Source organism: Uloborus diversus, chromosome 5, assembly GCF_026930045.1.
Source record: "Uloborus diversus isolate 005 chromosome 5, Udiv.v.3.1, whole genome shotgun sequence".
NCBI classification, from domain to species: Eukaryota; Metazoa; Arthropoda; class Arachnida; order Araneae; family Uloboridae; genus Uloborus; species Uloborus diversus.
This window is the reverse complement of record NC_072735.1, coordinates 60,281,499-60,304,809: the sequence shown is the minus strand read 5'-3', so window position 1 is coordinate 60,304,809 and position 23,311 is coordinate 60,281,499. Positions and strand designations below refer to the sequence as shown.

Sequence of the window (23,311 nt, the reverse complement as noted above, 5' to 3'; positions counted from 1 at the left end):
ACGGTACAGTAAATGCTACAGATGACTGGATGATCAATGTAAGAGGGTATGTCATTAGATCATATGAGGCCGTGAGAAACAAAGGAATGTAAGTTGTATTTATAAAGTTTCAAGGAAAACGCGTTTAAAGATAAGGTCCTAGGTAGGCTTTCATTCAATTTTTTTTTTCTAAATCATGCTGTATAGCAGTCCCTACCAGGGCTACTATAGCACTATTTCTTTCCGCAAGACAGAGGAGAAGTTCACCTACCATTTGTACTGGTTTATCTCCAAGTTTTTAATTTTGCCACTTACATTCCTTTGCTTGTCACTGCCTCATATAGCATCTTTAAACACTACTTTCTTTGTAACATAGTTCGTGGACATTACTTCTTTCATAAACTGACGAATTAATATCGCCCTAAAAATCATCACGTTGATCTATAGAGCAAAATTGTCAAGTCTTTGTAGGCTAGTCTGATGTAGCACTGCTTCGAATGCGTGACACAGCTGCCCCAGTTTCTCCCAACTATGCAGTGCCAGGTGGGATGGTACATTTGGTCAAAGTCTTGCTTTATGCTCTCTGCTATGTGTTTCTCTGTCGTGTAAAGTTTAATGGCTTGAGTGGCACTGAAAACAGCCGATCTTTGCATTTCCATAGGCATGTCTGCTGCCTGAATTTTAAGATCTGTAAGCTCTTCGTCATAGGTGGTTGAAGCCGTAGCAGACCCCATTCGACTCCTCTCTGGACGAGCATAAACGGCCCCGGTCCTCTTTGAGCTGGAAAAAAATACATTCTTCTTAAATGAAAAACAGCGATTGTGAAGTTTCGTACAAAATCTGTCCATTGGCAAACTAGAAACTAGCAATAGTGTAAACAAGCCCGTCATTTCGAATTTTTCCGGCTCAAAATACTGGTAAGCTTTAGAAAGAAAAATATGAGCCGCGCAGAAACAATAGATGCATTTAGAATTTAACTAACAGTTTTATCTTTCTGCTAATAGTATAAACGGAGGTGTAAGTTTTCTCATTGATAGCTATCTTTTACAATTATAATTATTTAGTTCTTCGCCCTATGTTTTGCCTTTTAAAGCTTCGAAGTATTTTGATACTTTTAAAAACTCACAATCACAAATTTTCCGGACAATCTACGAAATTCTGAAATTGTACAGGACTTTGAATTTGTATGAAGCTTAGAGAAATTGGGTTATACATTTTTGTTCACATTAAAAACATGATATATTAAAACTTTTTTTTATTTCATTAATTATTTTCTGATTTTCAGTATTATGTGCCTGAAATGTTTCAATCAATTTTAAGTAATTTGATCAGGCAATCACAGAGACGGTTAAATTGACAATGACGAATTCGGCAAATGTATTTAGTCGATAAAATTAGCTTAAAATTAGCAATAAACTGCACGATAAATAACACTGAAACCTAAAAACATGGAGCTTTATTTACAATTTCTATGCGCAACGTAAGTTCAATGCAAACAGAATATTTTTAATGTGATAATATAACCAACTATCATATATATATTTCCCTTCGAATAAACTGTAAACCCCCACATAGTCCATTACAAAATACACCATGGATGAGCCAAGCAGAAATGAAAACACATTTCTGCTAAAAAGTTGCAACTCAAACTAACATTTTATTTGCAGTTTCCAGCATTTACATTGAAAGTTTGCAAATCTGTAACGTGCCTTGCATACACTAATCACCACACTTAAATTGCTTTAAAAATTTGAGATACATATTAATAAAAGCTATGATCAGCAATGAATTTTTAATTGAAGACTCACCAAGATTTTAGAATAAAATTAATTAAAAACAATTACAATTCTCCTCTAATTACCTTGAAACACCGGAACAAATTTTATCAAATGCAGAAAAATCAGGGGTTTCTATAGATTTTACTTTTTGCAAAAACGTTTATCGTCCTCATATTAGAGGATTTATGCAAAAATGTTGATCAAAACTGGAACAAACTAATAATTAATAGTTAATTAATCAACTTCTTCATAGAATATTGCATTGTTTTTGGGGATACCAAATTTCAAATGATTTGTGATCATTGCTAAAGCATCGAAGGTAATAAATACAATGAACCAAAAAACAATGTTTCATTAAAACATTATTGTTCTAAGAGATTTTTAGAAAATGATATATTTTTCAGAATACCCGCATGCGTAAAAATTCATCACACTGGTAAAAGGAGATATAATTTTACTGATGCAGTGTAAGTTAATGTGAAATAAATTTTTCGATGAAAATATTGTCCGAAATATTTAGGAAGGATCAAAAACTTAATATTTTCAAAAGTGAAAGAACGAAATACAATTGAATAAAAAGAGTAAGCAGTATCTAATGAATATACTGTTTAGCTATAAAATATTTTCCAAAATTAATAAAAACACTCGAATAACACCTTTAAAAAAAATCGATTGAATACAAATATTTGTAATGAAAAAATCAAATATTTCCATCCAATGCTAACAAAAACAGTTGCGTGCAAGATTTTTACTTTCAAATAATAGCTAACACAAAAGAATAATAGAAATATTTGAATAACAAAATATCTTCAAGAAATAATACAAATATTTACAACGATTTGAAATTATGTACATCTTAGGAACGCGATGCGAAAGTTGATACATTTAAAGCAATGGAGTTTTTATTATCTAGTTTTTGGAGTTTATGTTTGTTTAACATCATTGTTTTCCTCTCGATCATTTTGCAATTTTCTTATTTTATTTTCGAATGAAGAAAAGTGTCACTTAAAAGGGAATGTAGCAAATATCGGTGTTAGAATTATTTTAAATTTTCCCTTACTCAATTAATAAGTTACTAGCCGTTAGTAGAGCATTTTCAAATCGCTGTAAAAATATTTGTATTTTTAGAGTTTGAAAAAAATTGTTGTGATGCGTTCTTTATTTTTTTCAATGTGTTTCTTTTTGTTTTCTCAGAAATTCATTTTATGTGTCATTGTTCTAGCTTTTATTATGATTTTATTGTTATTTATTTATCAATTTATTTATTTAAAAAATATTGCACACTACAGAGAAAATCCAATTACAGTGGCAAACAACATAAAAATAACAATTAAAACAAATTATTTATTTAAAATATTCAAACATCTACGCTTAAATTTAAAAAATGGCAGGTTGAAAATATCTAAACCACGGCAATGAATGTTAAAAATTTTGTAAAATAAAAGATAAAAATCATTAACGTAATTTATTTATTTTTTTTTAATAGTTTTAAAACATGAATGAGACTCCTAAGAGTTCTATTTACAACAGCAAATTTGAAGGAGTTAACAATGCCGGAGCAGTTAAATAAATTATTCAGGACTTTGTAGAAAAAAAGAAGACACAAAAATTCACGTCGTGACTAAGACTGGGAACATTGTAAGTATTACTAAAATAAGATTAAGAATATGTTAAAAAATCATGATTATCAGTTCTGTAACACAAGTAATACATAAATTTGGATTATGGTTATTATAACAAGAATAATTGTTATTATAAGTCAGTGTAAAAAATAATTGCTATTTAACTGAAACCTTTTATTATAAGTTAATTAAAAATCTATTTCCAAATGGGTAGATATCGCTATCATTGATTAATGTTTCGAATGTACTATAATCAGACTGAATTATCATAAGTCCCGCCCCTCTAAAGTTGATGATGCTTTTTCACGCTTTCTACTTATTGGGACAAAAATTCAACGTCGTAAAATATCGGCAAAAACTAGAATTTTAAAATAATACACATGAGTACTTTGTTATTTTTTACCCGACTGCGCGTGCGTGACGCAAAGGAGAGTAAAGGAGAGTGTTTATAAGTGTATGCATGTATGTTCTTATGTGGCATCGTACAGGCTAAACGCCTTGGCCCAATTTTGGTAATTCTTACGTCAATCGATTTGTCTTAGCCTTGGGAGTGTCTCTAAACACATGACAGTAATTAAAATTTACCATATCAACAACCAGTTCTAGTTGCCATTTTGTCAGTTTGGGATCGTGTCGCACGCTACCTGCGTGCGAGAAATGTAGATAGTTTTCGCTGCCTGAAATTTTTTGGTTACTACGTCTACTAACTGTGGTCTCAATGGCCTAGTGGTCTAAGCGATTGCTTCTCCCACTTGAGGCGGTGGGTCAAGACACCGTCGCTCCGGATGTACTTTCCCCTCTTTCTGATGTAAATTCTTTCATGTGTTCTTTATATGTATGCTGTACTGTAATAAAAAATATATCATGCGTAAGGGAGGCAAGACACTCAGATTGTAGTCCTCATCAAAATAAACCCGTGCAATAAGCACCAAAAGAAAGAAAGTCTACGAATTCGATTTTCATCTCTAACATGTTGCATTTGTTTTTGTCATGATTCAAGGGACTGAGTTTCGCGATGTGTACTTTCTTGACAGGCTTTTTTAGTTTTGCAAGAAGGATTTGACTGACGACGTTTCCTAGCTCGCCTCATCATGAGTTATACTGGCTGTTTATATAGCTGTGCTGAGGTTGACTTAAGTTCGCGCATTTTTGCTGAAGGTTAAGCACATGTAGCTTTAAGCCGAGTTGGATCCCTAGAGGGACTAGTTATCAGTAGCTTAGACCAGGGCTTCGCAACCGGTGTGCCGCGGCACACTGGTGCGCCGCGACAAGGAACCCGGCGTGCCGCGGTATTTTCGTAGTTATATTTTAAAAAAAAGGAGAGTATTTTATTTTAAAGTTACTACCGAATAGCGACATGCCTAACAAGGGGAGAGGCGGGATTTGCTGCCTCACCTCTTTTAAACTTCTTGTGATCCTATTACTTTCAGTTTTAAAAAACGGATTCTAATTTCCACGAAGTCAACTAATTAAACAAATATTTTTCTAAATCTTTCGCAAACGGGAGTATCGCCCCTCCCCAAGGCAGGGATCGTTCCCTCCCGCCCAGAGTTTTAGTCCCAGCTTTAGCTTTTGTTTTCTTCTTTTCCAGTTCCGATACTAATTCCATTCTATCGCAGTTTCTCGAAGCTTGGTTCTGAGGCTTAACGAAATGGAAATTAAAAGAAAACAAAAAAAAATTTAACTGTAAAAACAAAATCTAGGACGAATGAATATTTCCGGTTATTGCTGTTTGAACAATTCTGAGAGTAAAGCGAAAGAATTTTTTTTTCTGACTTATGTTCGTTTATTAGTTTTATTATTATTATTTATTCAGCTTATTTTAGACACAAATATTATTCACTTTTTCGTGCTCAAATCATCAGCAGCGACATTCTGGCTTGTCTTCATCTCTCAGTGTGTTATTCGGATGGGCGCAAAACATCCGCTTTTATAACGAATGTGATATGGAAAAATTCTTGGTTAGAGAAGGCTCATCAGCTGCTAAGTCTGCGACTGAATGTATCGATACAGATGGACCTCCAAGTAAAAAGGCTAAGTCACTGAGTAGGCAGTACAAGAAAGGATACCTGGCTTTCGGTTTTACGTGGATCGGAGATGTAAAATCACAAAGCCCTCAGTGTCTCATTTGCGGAGAGAAACTTTCAAATGAAGCGATGGTCCCCCTAGCAAATTAAAACATCACCTGTCGACTAAACATTCTTCTCACCCATGCAAAGACATCGGTTACTTCAAGCGATTGCAGGATAGCTATAATGTTGCACGGTTAGTTGCCAAAACGAAATATCCACACACTATCGGTGAAACGCTTATTTTACCAACGTGCAAAGAAACTGTACCGGAAATGCTAGGACCCGGTGCAGAGAAGGGGGTGGTCCGAGTGCCACTTTCTGACGACACTATCAGGAGAAGAATTGATGACATGTCGGGTGACATAAAAACAACTTTGGTAGAGAAATTACGAGTAGCTGAAAAATTTGCATTTCAAGTTGATGAATCAACAGACATCGGAAGCGGTGCACAACTCATTGCTATTGTACGCTTTGTTGATGAGGGAAGCATTAAAGACCATTATCTTTTCTGCAAAGAACTTCCCCAACGTGCAGCCGGTGATGAGGTATTCTGCGTTACAGATGAATATCTGAAAAGTAACGGGATCCAGTCGCAAAAGTGTTTGTAACGACGGAGCTGCTGCAATGACAGGATATATCAAGGAGTTCCTGCCAAATGTGAAAAATCGTAACTCCAAGTGTTCAAACCATACACTGTTTCTTCCATCGTGACGCTCTCATGGCAAGGAACTTATCAGGTGAGCTGAAGTCAGCTTTAGCTGAAGTCGTGAAAATCGTGACTTTCTTAAAATCGAGTCCGCTTAATTCCCGCCTTTTCAACGTACTTTGTGAAGAAATGAGGGCAGATCAACACTCACTACTTCTTCATACAGAGATTCGCTGGCTTTCAGGTCGTAAGGTACTATCAAGAATTTTTGAATTGAGGAACGAAGTACGACAGTTTTTTCTAAAAGCGAAATGCATTACGCCAGTTTGTTGCAAGACAAATATTGGCTGAAAAAACTAGCGTACATGGCTGACATTTTTGAACACCTTAACAAATTGAATCGGAAAATGCAAGGACAAGGAGAGAATTTGGTTACATGTATGGACAAGATGAACTGGTTCAAATCAAAAATTCAGTTGTGGAAAGTAGTAGAGCGTGGCTCGTTGGACATGTTCAAACGGACCGTCAACATGGTATGTGAAGGAAATGGCATGGAAAGCTGCTGAATGTGGTGGCAGAAGATTTTAGTCATACTTCAGGACAAGTTTGCACTATTTCAAGAACACTAACATAGAACAGTACGACTTAATTCGCGATCCATTCTCTTCATCTGTGGATTTTGGTTGCTGGTTAAAAATGAGTATCCCACCATATAATGGTGATAACTTGTGTAATAGCAAGACAAGACCATCTCTTGTCTTGCTATTGATGTTCTGCTACCATTTTCAACTAGATATCTTTGCGAACTCAGCTTCTCAGCCCTCATACTTATAAAAAAAACAGCAAGAGATCATCTCTAAAGAGCCTGGATCAAGAACACCGTGTAGCTCTTTCCAGCATAGAGCCGAACATCAAACGTCTTTGCTCCTCAAGGCAGGCTCAAGTGTCTCATTAGCTTCAAACGAAAGTTAGGTGCTTAGTTTTAATTTTTTGCTTGCTTCTTTCTTGAAACATTTTTTGATAATTCGTTTAACTGCAAAGTGCACTTTAATCACATGTTTGACAAAAGTGATTTTAAAACATATTAAGTATAATTTTCTGTAAAGTCTGATATAGGTAGTTTTTGTTGCTCATTATCAACCTCAATACTTTCGAAATATTTCTACTTTCTAAATAAATTTAAATACACTACGTTAGTATAATTGTTTTATTCATATGAAAAATGTGAAAAAAGTAACCCCTCCCCCCCCCCTCGTCTTTTTAACTGTGAATGATGAAAACTTTTCTATATTACCAATGCGAAATTAAGTTAAGTGTGCCCCGTTGATCTTGAAATTTCTAAAGTGTGCCGCAAAGTAAAAAAGGTAGAAAAGCACTGGCTTAGACCACCGCAAGTTACTTAATAAACCTCACGATACAAATTCTCTCAATGAAATGACAAGACTGCGAAATGTACCGTCTTATAATCATAACTAAGACAATGAAAATCAACTAAGAAGTGTAAAATAAACAAATTATTAAGTAAAAACAAAAAACCCGACTGCGTAAAAACCAAAAAAACTAAAAAGAAAAATGTGTAAGCCCAGTAGTTTAGAATGTTATTAAGTACTACGGAATAACTACACCATTGAAATAGTTTTATAATCGTACACAGATAAGAGAAATCATAAATTCAAAAGCAGAATAGAAGGATCAACAGTCGGGGTCCATTCAAATTTTACGGGGTTCCTTGATTCAGAAAAGAATGGGCCCTGACGTTGATCCTGCTATTCTGCTTTTGAATTTATGATTTGTCTTATCTGTGTACGATTATAAAACTATTTCAATGGTGTAGTTATTCAGTAGTACTTAATAACATTACAAACTACTGGGCTTATGATTTTTTTTTTTTTTTTTTACACAGTCGGGGGTTTTTTGTTTTTATTTAATAATTTTAGAATGTAAAGGATAAAATTCAAAATAGTACATATCACTTCTTCTCCTGCTATCTTCCATTTCGTCCTTAAAAAGTTAAACAAAAATACTATACTATACATTCAACTATAAACTAAAATTTTACCAAATTAATCCTCCAAATTTGAAGAATTGGAGTCTGAGATTAGTATTTTTTTTTTTTTTTAGTATGTCTGTAGACATTGTAGTGCTGATCCGCAAGTTTTCTTTCGTTTGATATTTTTTGTAATCCTTAGTTACAAATTTAATTAAAATAGATTAAAAATTGGTATATTTCCAGGGCTGACTCTAACTTACAACTCAAGTTTATTTTCGAAGCATCCTTATATATATAATAGCGAATGATCGAGTAACGCTCCTGATGTTATCAACAATGAAACCCGCTCCACGGCATGATAATTTGATACTATGTTTTGTTAGTGTTTGACATACAGGGAAATGCTTTATTTTGACGAGACTGAACTGGAACCGGTAACTTAACTGTTTTGCTGAAAAAACTGTGTCATTTCAGAGGAATGAAGAAACGAAAAAGTGGTCAATAATGAAGGCTGTCTCTTGTTGTTTAGGGTTAATCCACTGAAGTTAGGGTTAAAATTTCAACTCAAAATATCTCCAAACAGGCAATTGCTTCGTTCAAATGTAGAAGCGATTTTCCCCCATCATACCTTGACGGGCGATTTTCTAGTTTTTTAATAATAGTGATTTAGCTTCTTAGTATATAAGAATATACAAAATAGCTAAATTTAAAGCACAGTAAAATTAGTTAGCTTTTTTATTACAATATTTTTGGTTTTCTCTCTTATTTTAATTCTCTCTGTTTATGAGAAAATATTCCTGTAATATAGTACAGAAAAAGTCGATTTCTACGGAAAGATTTTTAATGGCCACATCCTAATGTCTTCAGTCAGCAATCTTTTATACTTAGATTTTCCACTAGTAGTTTTAACCACTTTTTATGTGTCTGTGCATGTGTTATGCTGGTAATCCAGAATCTCTGTCATTAGCATTTCAATAGCTACAAACTGCGAATTATATGAACGCTTATTAATTACAGCTTAACTGGTATATGTTAACTATACAAATTTCAGTTGCTTCTTTCAGTATTAACCATGAAATTGATCTGACATTGCAGATGAAAATCGTACAGGATGTTGCATAGAAAGCACAAAAAAAAAAAAAAAAAAAAAAAAACGAGTGATTTCATAATCGCATGTTTAATAGCTTTGAAACTGTTAGATGTGAGAGAATCGATTAAAACTGTTATAGTACACCGCGCTACACAGTTCAGATTTAAAAATAAAAATTCAAAAAAAAAAAAAAAAACGGCGTTTCCGAAATGTTTGAAAACGTTTTTGAAAATTACAGCGAGGATTCCGCAATGCTCAGAAACGTTTCTGAAAATTTCATCAACCGCAGCTGCACAATACATTCAGAAATGTTTTTGAAAACTAGAGTAAGAGGATTCCGAAATACTCGGAATTGTTTTTGAAAATTTCATGAATCACAAATGCCCCATATGTACACTTAGAAACGTCTACTTTTTTCGTATACTTTTATTATTATTACTATTATTATTATTATTATTTTGCAGTGTAGTAGAATAAATAATGGAAGACTAAAAACGGAAAATGTAGAAAATAAAGTGACCAAAACGGCCAAGTTCTTTTCCAAACTTGACGACCAAGCCAATTTCCCTTGGAAAGTCCTATTAAACATATCTATTTAATTTCTAATATCCAAAGTTTCAATTACATGAAGTTCTCCCCTCCATGCCTTGTGAGAAGTAATATGAATGCTATGTCTAGAGCCCTATTTTTGAAGAAAATTCTCATAAAATAATAGCAAATTGAAAAAGTAATCAAACCGTTTTGCTCAACAGAAGGTTACTTGTTTCGATTTAAAAAGAGATAAAAAAGGCAAAAGGGATTTCCCTTTTACCTTTTTTATCTCTTTTTAAATCGAATTTAATCTCTGTCTTTTGACAAGTTTTAGTACACGTAAGTTCTAACATATCTAAAGATCATGCATAACTTTCTAAGAAGATTTAGTTCTAGAAAATGCTACTTCAAACATATTTTATGCATTTTTTGCAAGCAGTTATAAACTCACTTTCGTCAAACTTACTATTTTCCCATCAGTGGTTTTGGCCCGTAGTCATCAAGAATTTTTAATCGCTCTATTCTTGAAGAAGTATCAGAATCGCCAGTAACTTGCTCTGCAATAAATTTTTGTACATTAAAAATGAAAAAGTAACTATACTGCGTTCACAAAAAAGATACACGCTTACTACTTTCACGAGAAAGATAGTCTATACTGCGTTCACGGGAGAGATAGACGATGTAAATAAAGAATTTTACCATTTGGCGTCATCAATCACGTGTTTATCTTGAACAAGAACAAATCGGTGCCAAGCAGATGGTGAAAGTGAAGTCTATTCGTCACCTTTAATTTTTTTTCCAGACAAAATCCTCAAAAGAGGCATAGTGGCAAACCTTCTGGCAACCTGCCTGTTGATTTCGGTTTATCTTTTCCGTGAACAGAATGTAGGTGTGAACAAAGAAATTCACCATTGGCGACCTCAATTACATGTTTGGCTTGAATAAATACAAATGGGTGCAGAGAAGACGGCGAATGCGAATATTATTGGTTTTTTTTTCCCCCATTTATAGAGAGAGAAAGCAGTGGCCCATAACGAAAAACTTTCTGGCAACCTATTTGTTTACTTTCGGTCTATCGTTTTCGTGAACAGAGTGCAAGTTCTATGAACAAGCAAATGAGCAATCAATATCAACAAATGAATGATGTAATTTTTAATGAAGGACTTGACTTACTGTGTTCATAAAGATCAAGACTCCCATTTTTAGCCTTTTTGTAGTACGAAAACACACAAACAACACTGTACACCTATTGAAAAAATAATAAATTCAGTTGTTGTTTAAGAACACAATTAATTTCTAGTTTTTAACTCACAGCTTTTAGTCAAACCTATTGTTCAGAATCATTTGATGGAAATGTGCACGGTAATGCAGTTAGAGTTACTAATATCTTCTTCAAAAAATTTTAATGTATCTGCCATAGAATTATGCATTCCTCTTAGTTTGATTTTAACCATAAATAACGCGGCAAAACTTCACTAATTATAAAGTAGAAACTTTGTGGCACAAAATTAGTTACGAATATGGGCCACACGTGGAAGTACTGTACATTGGGCTGTACGCCTCCTTTTAATATCCGACCCTCTCTACTTTTAACATAATGCTCTTTGGACAAAAATACCATCCAAAGCTCATAACATCCAGCATCCAGCACACATCATCTAGCATCCAGCAGCAGGCATTAATTTGAGTTTTGACGTTTTAAATTCTAATTACCTTTTTCGTAATTATGATTGCAATAGGAGATATTTGTGGAGAAAAAAAATTACCCAAATCGCAATTCGTGATTGTGAGACATAATTTCAATTTAAGCCGCCGAAATTCAAATGAATGCCAGCTGCTGAATGCTTAGGGTTGGTGGAAGCTAGATGTTGTGCGCAGGGTTTTTTTTTTTTTTTCCCCCAGCCATTTTTAGACAAACATTTTTCCATTTGATGCTGATAGAGGGAATAAATTTTATTCATATTTTTACGACATTCAAAAGACTGGATTTAACTACATAAGATGACGTTTGTTTGAAGAGCTTGAAACATTTATTACAAATTTTGTAAATGAATTCATTTCAAATTTTGCACATGAATTTATTGCAATCTTTGCAACTGTCTGACATACCCAAACCCATGCTGTAAACCAAATAATACATGGTGTCTTATACAATAAGCATTTTTCATGAATTTTAAAATCAAATAGGAAGATCGCATTTGAAAAAAATCATTGCTCAAAGAATGAATTAATTCAGTACTCAAAAACAACAGCTCAAATGCCTCAGGTTTTTCCGTTTTGCTACATTTTTTGCTATTTTAGGTATTATTTATTTTGACTATTTTTGGTCGCAATAGCACAGTTTTTAGTGGCGCCATCTCTACTTTAACAGAAAAACATTTTAAAGTAATAATTGTGAAAAAGAAATTTCATTACGTTGGGGGAGGGGGGGGGGGTGCTTAATTTTCATGAAAAAAAATGGAAGCTCAGTTTTTATCTTTTTTTTTTTTTTTTTCAGTTTGAAAAAATTCAGATTAACACCCAATTTTTATAAATGAAGAGAAAATCGGTTGAATAAACTTCCGAACGCCTGCACTAATTTTGCTCGAAGTTATACTCTCCAAAAACCAGCAGTACAACATCAATATCAATATAAATTATTACCTATGTACGCGTTGGGGGAAACTTTTAACTAGAGTTTTTGAAACGTTAAACAGTTATCAAAAGCATAATTATTGGAATATTGTTTCATTTTTTGATTTAAACAAACTCTTAAACGTAATCCAAAGACCTTTAAACTGCATAGTACTCCTTATTATTCCCTTTTCCTATGCACTCAATCACACACATCCACAAAATCCGCACAATGTTTCATGTAATGATATAAAGCTTAAAAAAAAAATGTAAATCAGATTTGATCAGTTTTCCCTATTTTTACACCAGATGGCAGCACAAGTAAACCGCTTCTATTGTCAATTTTGGGCATTTAAAGAATTTCCACATCATTAAAAAAGCAAAAATTTGCCAATTACAGCAGACACGTGTTTCGGCGTTACACGGAACGCCTTTTTCAATGCATAAAGTAATGCGCTTTTAGCTTTTATCGGATGTCTTTTCATCCATAAGGTCATTACTTTTTGCATTGAAAAAAGCGTTTCCTGTAACGCCGAAACACGTGTCTGCTGTAATTGGCAAATTTGTGCTTTTTTTTAAGTTGTTTTTCTTACTTCACAGTTCAGCACAAAGGTACTTATTTATCTTAATTTCTACATCAATCTAGAACGCGTAAAACATGTGCAATGTGCAATTCCTCAGTCCTTCTCGAATTCTCGAGGTACAAATTCAAGTTTGCGACTGAGTTTCAATCATGATATTTTATATTTTCTTTTACAGAGTCAAGTCCTCGCTTCCGATTTTACTCATCTCAGAGTGGTAGCTACGATTTCATTTCGGAGGGTGTTATTCAGTTACATATAAAGTTTTTAAAAAAGGGGAAAACTCAGCCCAATATAGATGTCCTCAAATCCAATTTTGCATAAAATCCTCGAACAAACAGAACACATAGTTCTGGACTTGAAAAAGTTTCTTTTCTTTTATCAAAAAAAAAGTAAAAAACTGTTTTAAATATGATTTTTCTTATATTATTTTTAAAAAAGTAGGAAAATAGACAATGTACAAATGAGTGTACTTTAGTACGAGTTTTCTCGTCTTTTCGAGCAGACAAATAATGAGTGAAATTTTGCATACTTTTATTTTTGAATCAACTAATTCATTTTGGGAAGGGTCTATTATTGTATTTACCTCTTCTGAGTGCATGAATGTAAAAATGAGTTGCCTGATATACTTTATTGAGCCTTCAAAAATTACTTAGACATAATTTTCAGAACAATAAAAGGGTGCTGGAAGGTGTTTATTTCAAAATCTAATTAAAATTTTAAAAAATGAAAATTTATCAAGTAACCAAAAATTTCCTACTATTCTCCAAAACTAAATGGTAATACAAAAACTGGGGGAGGGGGGAACACTGCAGAATTTCATTAACTTTATTCTACAGAATTATTAATGAGATCCTACTAAAAAACTTGTAAGGACAATGTAACAAGCAATCTAAGCATTGCAACAAATAATATAAGGATTGTCACTAACAATCTAAGCATCGTAACAAACAATCTAAGCATTGTAACAGATAATTTAAATAATTTAACAAATAATCTAAGCATTGTAACTAACAATCTAAGCATTGTAACTAACAATCTAAGCATTGTAACTAACAATCTAAGCATTGTAACTAACAATCTAAGCATTGTAACAAATAATCTAAGCATTGTAACAAATAATCTAAGCATTGTAACAAACCATCTAAGTAAATCTTACTCTTAATCCTGTTAAGAATCCAACAACTATGATGACCAGAATATCGATGCTGCCACAACAGGACTGAAATATTTTTTAAAGTCTTTACTTTAATTTACACTTAAAATGAACATGAAAGGTATTGATACATTATTACAAACGAAAAAGAATGACTTTAAAGTGATTTCAATAACTTATACATATTGCATCTATGGGGCAAGCTCAAAATGGCATCGTCATAATGCTGTGATTATAGATCTGCGTAACCTTCACAGTGCCGTCTGCTTAGGATTGCCCCGACTATAGGTTCCAATTTCTTTCTGCTTTGATAAATTTTTCTTTCGATAAATTTTCAAATTATGTTTTTTAAAATTAATGAATTTCAAAAATAAAAAAGGCAATCATTTTAGACTGAGGTTAAATAAGTTCCGTAATTAGGTTAGAATTACGGAACCATATTAGAAGATGTGTGGAATTCTAATCACAATATTGTGAAAAACTTGAAAAATACAAATACAAATGACCATCAAGAGACTAGTACTAGCGCAGCTGGGCAATGACCATCAAGAGAATGTCTAGGCCCAGCTGCGCTAGTACTAGTCAATTTATTGGTCTCCAAAAGTGACATACGAAATGGTGTGGTCCCCGGTTCCGGACTCCTCCCTTGAAGCTCAAAATGAATCTCCCTTTGAGGTGAAGAGTTTCTGGCTATCCCTCGCCCGCCACTGATCCCCAATGATGATCAATGGCCCTCTTAAAGCTGTCCACCACTTTGCTTATTGCAACCTCTTCCGGGAACCTGCTCGAAGCTTCCACAACGTATGTAATAATTTTTCCTAATTTCCAGAATTGGTTTGGTGAATACCGACGCGTTAAGCCTTTTTAACCATTTAACTACTTTTTTTACACCACCTTCAAAAAAATTACATTTTTCTATCCCTTCACTTTTTAAGAAATAACTTCATTGACAGTAAATCAGATTCATTTCGGAAATTTAAAAAAAAAAAAGGTTTTGAAAACACATTTTTAAAGAGTTAGTGATAAACTGAAATTTAAAAAAAGTTTTTGATAAACAAAACTTCATAATCATTCAATTTCATCATAGCGTTCATATAATGTGAATACAACATAAAACCCTTTATAAAAATAATTTCTTCGAGCTGTATTCATTTAATAACTATCAATTTCTAATTAGCACTCATGGCCATCAATATACTATTTCTCCAGTATTTTTCAACCAAACAATAGAATGCCGAAAAGTTGGCATTCCATTGATATGCATTAGGCATACCGAAAAGTGGCAGAGTTTGAAAATGCCGGGCCATTGGGAATGCAGGAAACAGGTATTTCAAGGTTTTTTTTTTTTTTTTTTTTTTTTTTGTATAACCAGAATGTGGCCGAATTTTTGTCGAGTTCTTGAGACTCTACTGTACAAAAAAAAAAAAAAAAAACACTTAGTGCAGATCACACGTCCAAATGTTTAGTTGTCGTTTAAATTGATGGAAACTTAAAAAGTCATGATTTGTTAACAGTTTAAAACGTGCTACAGCTGCTTTTCTTGGGGTATAAGAACGTGCCGTAAAACGGTACAACTTTGTGCCAAGGGAGCAACAATGGGCCACTGTGGGTCATGGCGATGATTTTGCTCTCTAGTGGCCTCTTTTTTTGAGCTTACAAGCTGTGAAAAAAATCATTATTCTCTGTAGGGATGCTTCCGTCATATTTTGAGTTATTTATTGCAAATAATGGGGAGAAAGCTTAAGGGTCGCCCTACCGTCCGTATTCATAGGAGCTTCTGCAGAAGGTGCTGACCGAAATCCGGACCAAATACAAACTGAGATAATTTTTAAAAATTATTTATTTTGATGAGATTTGGAATAAGAAATGTGATTTCGCATTTTAGGGTTTTTTTTTTTTTTTTTTAATCTCATTTAAAATTTGTCAGACCTACGTATTTTCTGAGACCTAAGTATAGGTACCTAGCTGTAAGTTGGTGAGATTTTTCTATGTCAAAACCTAGGCAGATAATAAAGAAGTTACTTACATTTACCATGTTGAACTTTTTTGATCACTCGAGACAACAAGTGAGATTAAGTCTTAAAAAATTAAAAAAAGAAAAAAAAGGTAAATGACGGATTAAAAAAATTTTTATACCGTTTTAAGCAGAGGACAACGTGTAGTCTCAGACCACAATAGGCGAGATCAAGTTTTCAATGTGTTATCTACGTTAAAATGAGGTCGCAACGCGCTCCCAATCAAGAGTTGCAAAGTGGTTTTGCGTTGCCGTCGCCAAGTGTAGTCGCGTATTGTCATCGTGAAACATCAGAACACCAGCAGATCTGAGGCGGCTTTTTTAGATGATTTCTTCCAAATTGCCTTTTTCCGTTTCGACAGTGTCACTGTACCGCGTAGCAGTGAGCCGTAGTGGCTAAAGCCCTGGATCCTTCGGTTTAGTAACAAAAAAAAATATTTTACGAAGGTAAAATTCAACATTTTTGTATGTATATTATCAGTTACATAATTTACGATTAAAAATCTGTAAATATTCGTTGATAAAAAGATACTTTTCAATGAGCGAAACTCTGTATTTTTCTACAGTTGAGATAGGAAGAAAGTTGCGGAACGACACAAAATGGCGGACGCTGGAGCGTGTCGCCACTTAAGAGACGGATCGAGGATTTTAGTGGTGGCCTGATCGGTAAGGCATCGGACTTGCGATCGGAGGGTCCCGGGTGTGATCCTAACCGGTCGAAGATTCACCGTCTTCTGAAAGGTGAATATGCTCGTGGTCACAAATTCCTCCAAGTGAAACGACACCTCTGGGGGTGTTGGACAAGGGATTGCTCGGTTACTGGTCTAGATCAAAAAGTCAGAACTGTCTTCAGGGTCCTATCCAACTGGCTAAACCACAAATAGTGGTAGGTGCAGGGGACCCTGAAGTGAAAAGCACCGCGTGGCATCATCCTACACAAAGCCCTGATGTTTATTTGGTGGGATTTTTGAAGCTTATCGAGCGGTATTACAAACGTCTCAACGTGCTTGGTACTTATTTTAACAAAAAAAGCTGTATCGTATTTTTATATCTCCTTATAGTGTTTGACTTCCATACACACCTGTGCCCACAGTTGCCAGGGCAAACTTCGTTTCCGACTCAGCCTCGTAGAACTTTCAAAAGCAATCTACATTCCGAAATTTCCTGTGACTCGCAACGGGAACTTTGTGCAAGTATCTGAAAAGCGAATTTCAAGCAGTGTAAAGAAAATATTTTTTGCCGCCATTTTAATATGCAGGTTGGGGGCAGGAACTTCCTTTTTGAATTTGGCGCGTAAAAAGTGTGGAGCATCAAAGAGTTATGGGGAGAGGCTCAACGGAAAGATCTGAATGGGAAGTTTTGTTACATTATGCTTTCAGTTGCCGTCATGCTTTGGTCGTGACAGCATCAGGTTTTTACTGCGGAGGCATATTTTTTTTAACAGTCGCTCGATCGGAATCGGGACTTTAACCGACCTGCACGCTCACCTGATTTAGCCCCCTGTGACTATTTCCTGTGGGGTTATCTGAAGTCGTGGGTTTATAACGATCGTCCACGAACCCTAGAGGACCTGAAACACCGCATCCGAGCCGAAACTGCCAATATACCGGTCGACATGCTCAAAAGAATTGACCAAAGCTTCCAAGTTCGACTGAATCAGTTTATTGACAGTGGAAGGCAACAATTACAAGATATTGTTTTCAAAACAGTGTAAAGCATAACCTCCCATTATGTGTGACAGTAAAAAGATAATAATAAAAAATTTTTACGAATATAGTTTTTTTTTATTTCATCTTCAAAAAAGGAAGTTCCCCCTGTACTACCTCCAGATGTATTCTGCTATAATTTCTTCTCCTAATATTAGCTTATATATATTTCGGAATGACATCGTGGTCTTGAGCTTTACAATTTTTGGATATTTCAAAAATGCACAAATAATAATGGAGTTCATCTGTTCTATATTTCAAAGCAAGTTAAAAATTAACAAGAAACGGTTTTTATATTATAAATAAATGCAGAAGAAACATTGCAGTTACCTGTATCGTAAACAGTCTCAATGCGGCATAAGCTGCTAATTGATCAAATTCCAGCGAAGGAATGGGTTTTCGCATTTCCTGAGGAAATACGTGATCTTTACGAATGTACTGCAAAACAAATAACGAAATTAATTTTCAGATAGAAGTAAAACTACGAAGTTTCAACTATTCTGCCGTGCTGAGCGCAAAAGTCGTATCTGCATCTTAATTCAGAAATTGCTGTTTAAAGTTTTGCGATATCATATATTTGATTCAGACACAACTTTTGCATTTTTTTTTTTTTTTTTTTTAATATTTCCCATTCTTAAATGACAATGAAACATTATGTTCAGGTAAAATATGCGGCAAAGAATCACATGGTGACCGTAACTTAATTTTGACAAAAATTGCAGATACGACTTTTGTGCTTAGCACGGCAGTAATCACTGAACGATTCTGGAAGGAATGATTTAGAGAGGGATTATTTAGATAAAATAATAAATACAGATGCAGTTTGTTAAACTATTGATTAGAATGAAGTTGAATAGATATATTTTTTACCATTATTATTCTGAGTAGGATAAAACCCGTGCTTGCAGCGACGTCAACTGCTGCGAAAACAGCAAGAAGTAAAACTGTTCTCAGAGAAACGCCACCCTAAAAAAGAATGAATTTCGGCGTTCACCACAAAGAAGAAAAAAAATGCACATTATACAAATAAGCAAGCTTAACAAAATTCAAAACAAAAATAAGTTCAATAAAACACATAATAAAAATTTGTTGGTTTGACAAAACTTAGTAAAAATGAGAAAATAAAACACACCATACACACAGACTCACATACACATCATAAAAGTAGGTATAATAAAACACCATACGAAACACACATTAAAAAAATAAGTAATTTTAACAAATCTTAAAATAAAATTATATAAATTTAATAAAGCACATAATAAAAATAGTAAGTTTAATAAAACTCATAATAAAAATTAATAAATACACATATTAAAAAGTTTTTATAGTACATCTTATAAAAAATGCATAAGTGAACAAAAGCATGCTTTTAACTATTGAATTGTTTTCAGTTTGACGAAATCTCTTCCATTTTTATAATTGCCTCTACCAATTTCGCATAAAAATGAATTAATCACGTTTAAAAAATTGTAAATTATTAGAATTGTTTGATTTCATCAATGAACAAATCCATAACTTACATCTGCCCTAGCCTGCTTGATAGCGAATGCCATCCACCACCAACTGAGGATGAAGATACCAACAAAAACGATGCTTAAAATGAGCGTCATTCTGGAAGCATCCAGTTCTCCTAAGGGAAGTAAGCAAAAGTTGAAGAAAACTATCAGAACTTATATTCATATTTCAGAATTTTCCTACAACTTAACAAATTCAAATAGAATATTACTTCAAATGTTAGGAGATGATACCGTGTATGATATACAGATGACTGAAGAAAATTTCCTTCCCTTTCAGCCTTGTGTTTAAATTGTGAGAGTGGAAGTAACTGGTGACCCGATCTTTTGATTAAAAGAACCAGTTATCATCGTTCAGTTAGGGTTTAAGGTGGTCACCCACTCTTAACCTCTTGACATCTGTCCATCGTATGACGAGAAAGAATGCCGAAAGGTAATGGGGTTGTTTCCTTCAGTCAAAAATACTACTTTTAGTCCCTAAGATTGATAGAATAAGCAAAATAATAATAATAATAATAATAATAACGTCAAGCAAGAAAACCTTTCATTTTCCCAACGTTTAATTTTTAATTAATTTTTTAAAATGTCCGATTTTGAAAATAAGGCGTGGTATTCATGACATCACAAATGATGTACTTTGGCGCATCTGTCTACCGCGTTTCCACTTTGTGATAATCAAGAAGCGAACTAAATATTACACTCTACGCTTGTTATCAACTCTATCGTTGCCAACACATGTGAGTAAAGATGCTTATAAAATATTGCGCATAAAGAATAAAATATTGAATGGCATAAGTGAATGGAATTTCATCATTTGGATATCATCGGCAGAAGTTTTAAATAATAAAAGTGTGTCGATCAAAGTAATTTTTTAAAAATATTTAACTTAGTCAAAGTAAAAGAATACTTTTAAAATTTCGGAAACGACCCCATTGGAGACACGTTAATTAAAAAATGTATGACATACCTTAATCAGTCAACAGTACTGGATTCCCGTACTATCCATCCCGGGTTCAATAACTTCGAGGAATTCTTTTTTTTGCCAAAATGTACCTCACTTGTTTAACCTTGTGACGTCTATTTTTGTAGAGAATCTAACATAGCGTATACAAAATTATGTGTATCTCATTGAAAATAATAGAAAAATAAATACCCCTGAACACTGCAAAAAAATACATTCGATAATCCATCATCAACTATCATCGCCAATTTTTAATAAAATCATTCGGTATGGCCGATATACTTCCAAATTTTCGGACAAAAGATAAATTTTCATGAATATTAATGAAGTATGGTTTCCTACGAATCTTTTACAGAAAAGTTGCTCCTGTAAACAATCTTCTTTTATACATTGTGCAAGGTGTCAAAACAGTTTTTGTTTTCCATGTTTTTATGATAATTAGCATTCAGGTGCATGTACATAAATATATAATCGATAAATAAAACTATATTGTTAAATTTTAGACATAAATTAACAAGTCCTACCCTAATTTTGTTGCCGTGGTAATTCAAATTATAATTTATAATCGATTGAATTTATCTCTATTTTCTCTATTAAAAATACATTACGTATTTAAAAATAAAGTATTTTCTACAAATCAAATTTCAATTAGCTGTAACAGTCGCTTAATAAATTTATATTTTAAAAAAATCTTTGAGAAGTATCGAACCCGAGATGGATTGCACGGTATCCAGTACGTTGACCACATAGCTACCGAGCTGCTGCTGGCGAGAAATCTCTACTAGCATGTATCAGCTGCGTGTAAAACTTTAGAGACTGTTTTCTCGGAATGTTCTGGCTAGTGAGATTTATTAGTTTACTGTGTGGATACTGTCAAGGGTTACTACTAATCTGCTGAATTTAATCCCGATCTCAATTTCTGAGACCCTAAGGTCTCCTTGTAAGCCAAATTGTCCCGGAGCCATTTTAAGTAAGTGAGGCTCTCAAAAATAAGCAATTTTGTCTCAATTTAAAGAAATCTGTTTTAACAGTATGGTGGGTAAGATATAAGAGTAGATGCACTTGAAAATTTTGTGCACCACCTTTATTACAGAAAAACGCTACGGAAAGAATTTTTCGCCTCTGCAACAATTTGTTCTAGTAATATAAACGAAACATTTAAATTTGAGCGTCTACCAGAAATAAGTCAAGCTGTTTTTACCACTACAATAACATACCTTTTAGACATTTATGAGTTGAAAAAACTAAATAAAATCACTGCAACCGTTCTTTGACAGCCTTAAGGCATTTCTTAAAGGAAACTAGGGTTTATATTGACCCATAAAAATCTCATTTTCAAACGTTATGCATCATAATACTATTACATTTAGGCCTTAATTGAAGCTTTAAAATTAAACTACAAGTTTGGTGATGGAATTTTTCTCAACTTCCACTCCTGTCCTATTAATCACAGCAGTCACCAATCCTTCATGAAATTTCCGACTACGCCCTCATTAAATTTTAATTACTTACGGTGAAAATACCGTACATCCTCTCTGAATGCAAGCAGCGTCCTCTGCGCATGCTCTGTAAGCATGGGTGGCTTCTGACCCCTCTGAGCAGCAGCGTTGGTTCCGGAGCCCCGCATGGGGGCGTTGCTGGTCATTGGGTGTGGAACAGTTTCGCGAAACCATGTGTTGAGAATGACTTGGAGGAAGCTGGCCTCTTTGTCCACCTGGTGCAGGCGACTGCCAAGGATGATGAGTGCGACGAAGGATAGGCCCTGAAAAAAAAAAGCAAGATGTTATATTATAATTTCCATTGTTGTCCATTGCTTAGTCACAGTACTGTTCGAACATGCATGGCCCCACCTGATTGGCTAACGCTTACGGGCCTTGACAATTTGTGATTTATCTGTGTAAAACCGATGCAACCTAGGCTAAGATGATCTGCTCTTGAAAATCTCGAAAAATGCGAAACTTCTTATGTCACCCATTTTGGCCGCAAGAGGCGCCGAACCCAGTTCTGCGTATCCACCATTCAATGGCAACGTTTCAAAGTTTGTTCATTTTTGATTGGACGTCGCCCATTTTGAACGCAAGAGGCGCTGAACCCAATCCTGTGCATCCACCAATCAATGGCCAAGTTTCAAAGTTGGTTTATTTTTGATTGGACAGGGAGTGGATATTTTGATTTTAGGAATGGAAAACAGGGATTGTTTGTAGCGCCCTCTTTATTGCCACGAGTTTCAGCGATTGTCACGGCCTATAAGAATCAAGTGCGGCCATGTATCATGTTATGGTGGTAGGCTCTATATGAATGCGTACCATAATTTTCAATTTGTTCGCTGCTGGTGTGCGAATAGTCAACAAGATTATTAAGTCCGTGTCATCACCAACTACACAAGCTTCAAGTTTTCACTTCCTTCTTAGATTTAAAAATGGCTGTTAAAACTGATGAACTAGGCAACCACCTCTTTGCAAGGAGAGAAATAAGTCCCATTTTGTTCTTAGCATTAGCTAGAAATTCACTTCGATTAATAGTTACATGTATAGAGTCTGAAACTGTCACTTCAATATTAGAGTGGTATTAGAACGTGATCTGCGTATGTGTTCGTCTTCTTTTGTGGTTCTTTGCTCGTATCCATCAAAAACAACAGTTGCTGGCCCATGATGAGCAAATATATAATCTGTGTTTTGCTTGCATATCTGTCAGAAGGTAACTGGATATTTCCAGACAACACGATGAAGAGGGTGACCCCCATCAATGATGTTGGACACTTTCTCTAAAACTGCGGTGATTGATGGTTCGTTTGAATTCAAAACTAAACAAACACCATTCATTGAAGATTTGCTTCCCTTCCTCATCAAGCCAGATTTGTCAAATAAAGATAGAGGATAAGAACACAATTCAAATTGAAATATTTCTTCAAGTCTCTCATCGCTTTTTACAGCACACATCATCCGATTTAAGAATGTATTTGGCTTCACACCTACAACGAAGTTATGATTGTCATATACTTTGTTATAGAGGTTATAGACTGAACAGCTAACTTTCTTTTCAAGTGTATCTCATT

At 34.2% G+C, this 23,311-nt stretch overlaps 1 protein-coding gene across 1 annotated transcript in view; it reads right to left on the bottom strand.

The window, feature by feature from the left end:
* Positions 1-410: 410 nt before the first annotated feature.
* The window catches only part of LOC129222146 (uncharacterized), a 63,518-nt gene continuing 40,617 nt past the window's right edge, over positions 411-23,311 (bottom strand). Inside the window, exons 2-9 of the mRNA XM_054856601.1 lie at positions 21,769-22,018; positions 19,302-19,411; positions 18,649-18,744; positions 18,109-18,216; positions 14,062-14,124; positions 10,882-10,954; positions 10,175-10,265; positions 411-759 (exon numbers count right to left, since the gene is read on the bottom strand). Of these exons, the coding sequence (XP_054712576.1) occupies positions 411-759; positions 10,175-10,265; positions 10,882-10,954; positions 14,062-14,124; positions 18,109-18,216; positions 18,649-18,744; positions 19,302-19,411; positions 21,769-22,018 (1,140 nt within the window). The remainder of the gene's footprint in view (positions 760-10,174; positions 10,266-10,881; positions 10,955-14,061; positions 14,125-18,108; positions 18,217-18,648; positions 18,745-19,301; positions 19,412-21,768; positions 22,019-23,311) is intronic.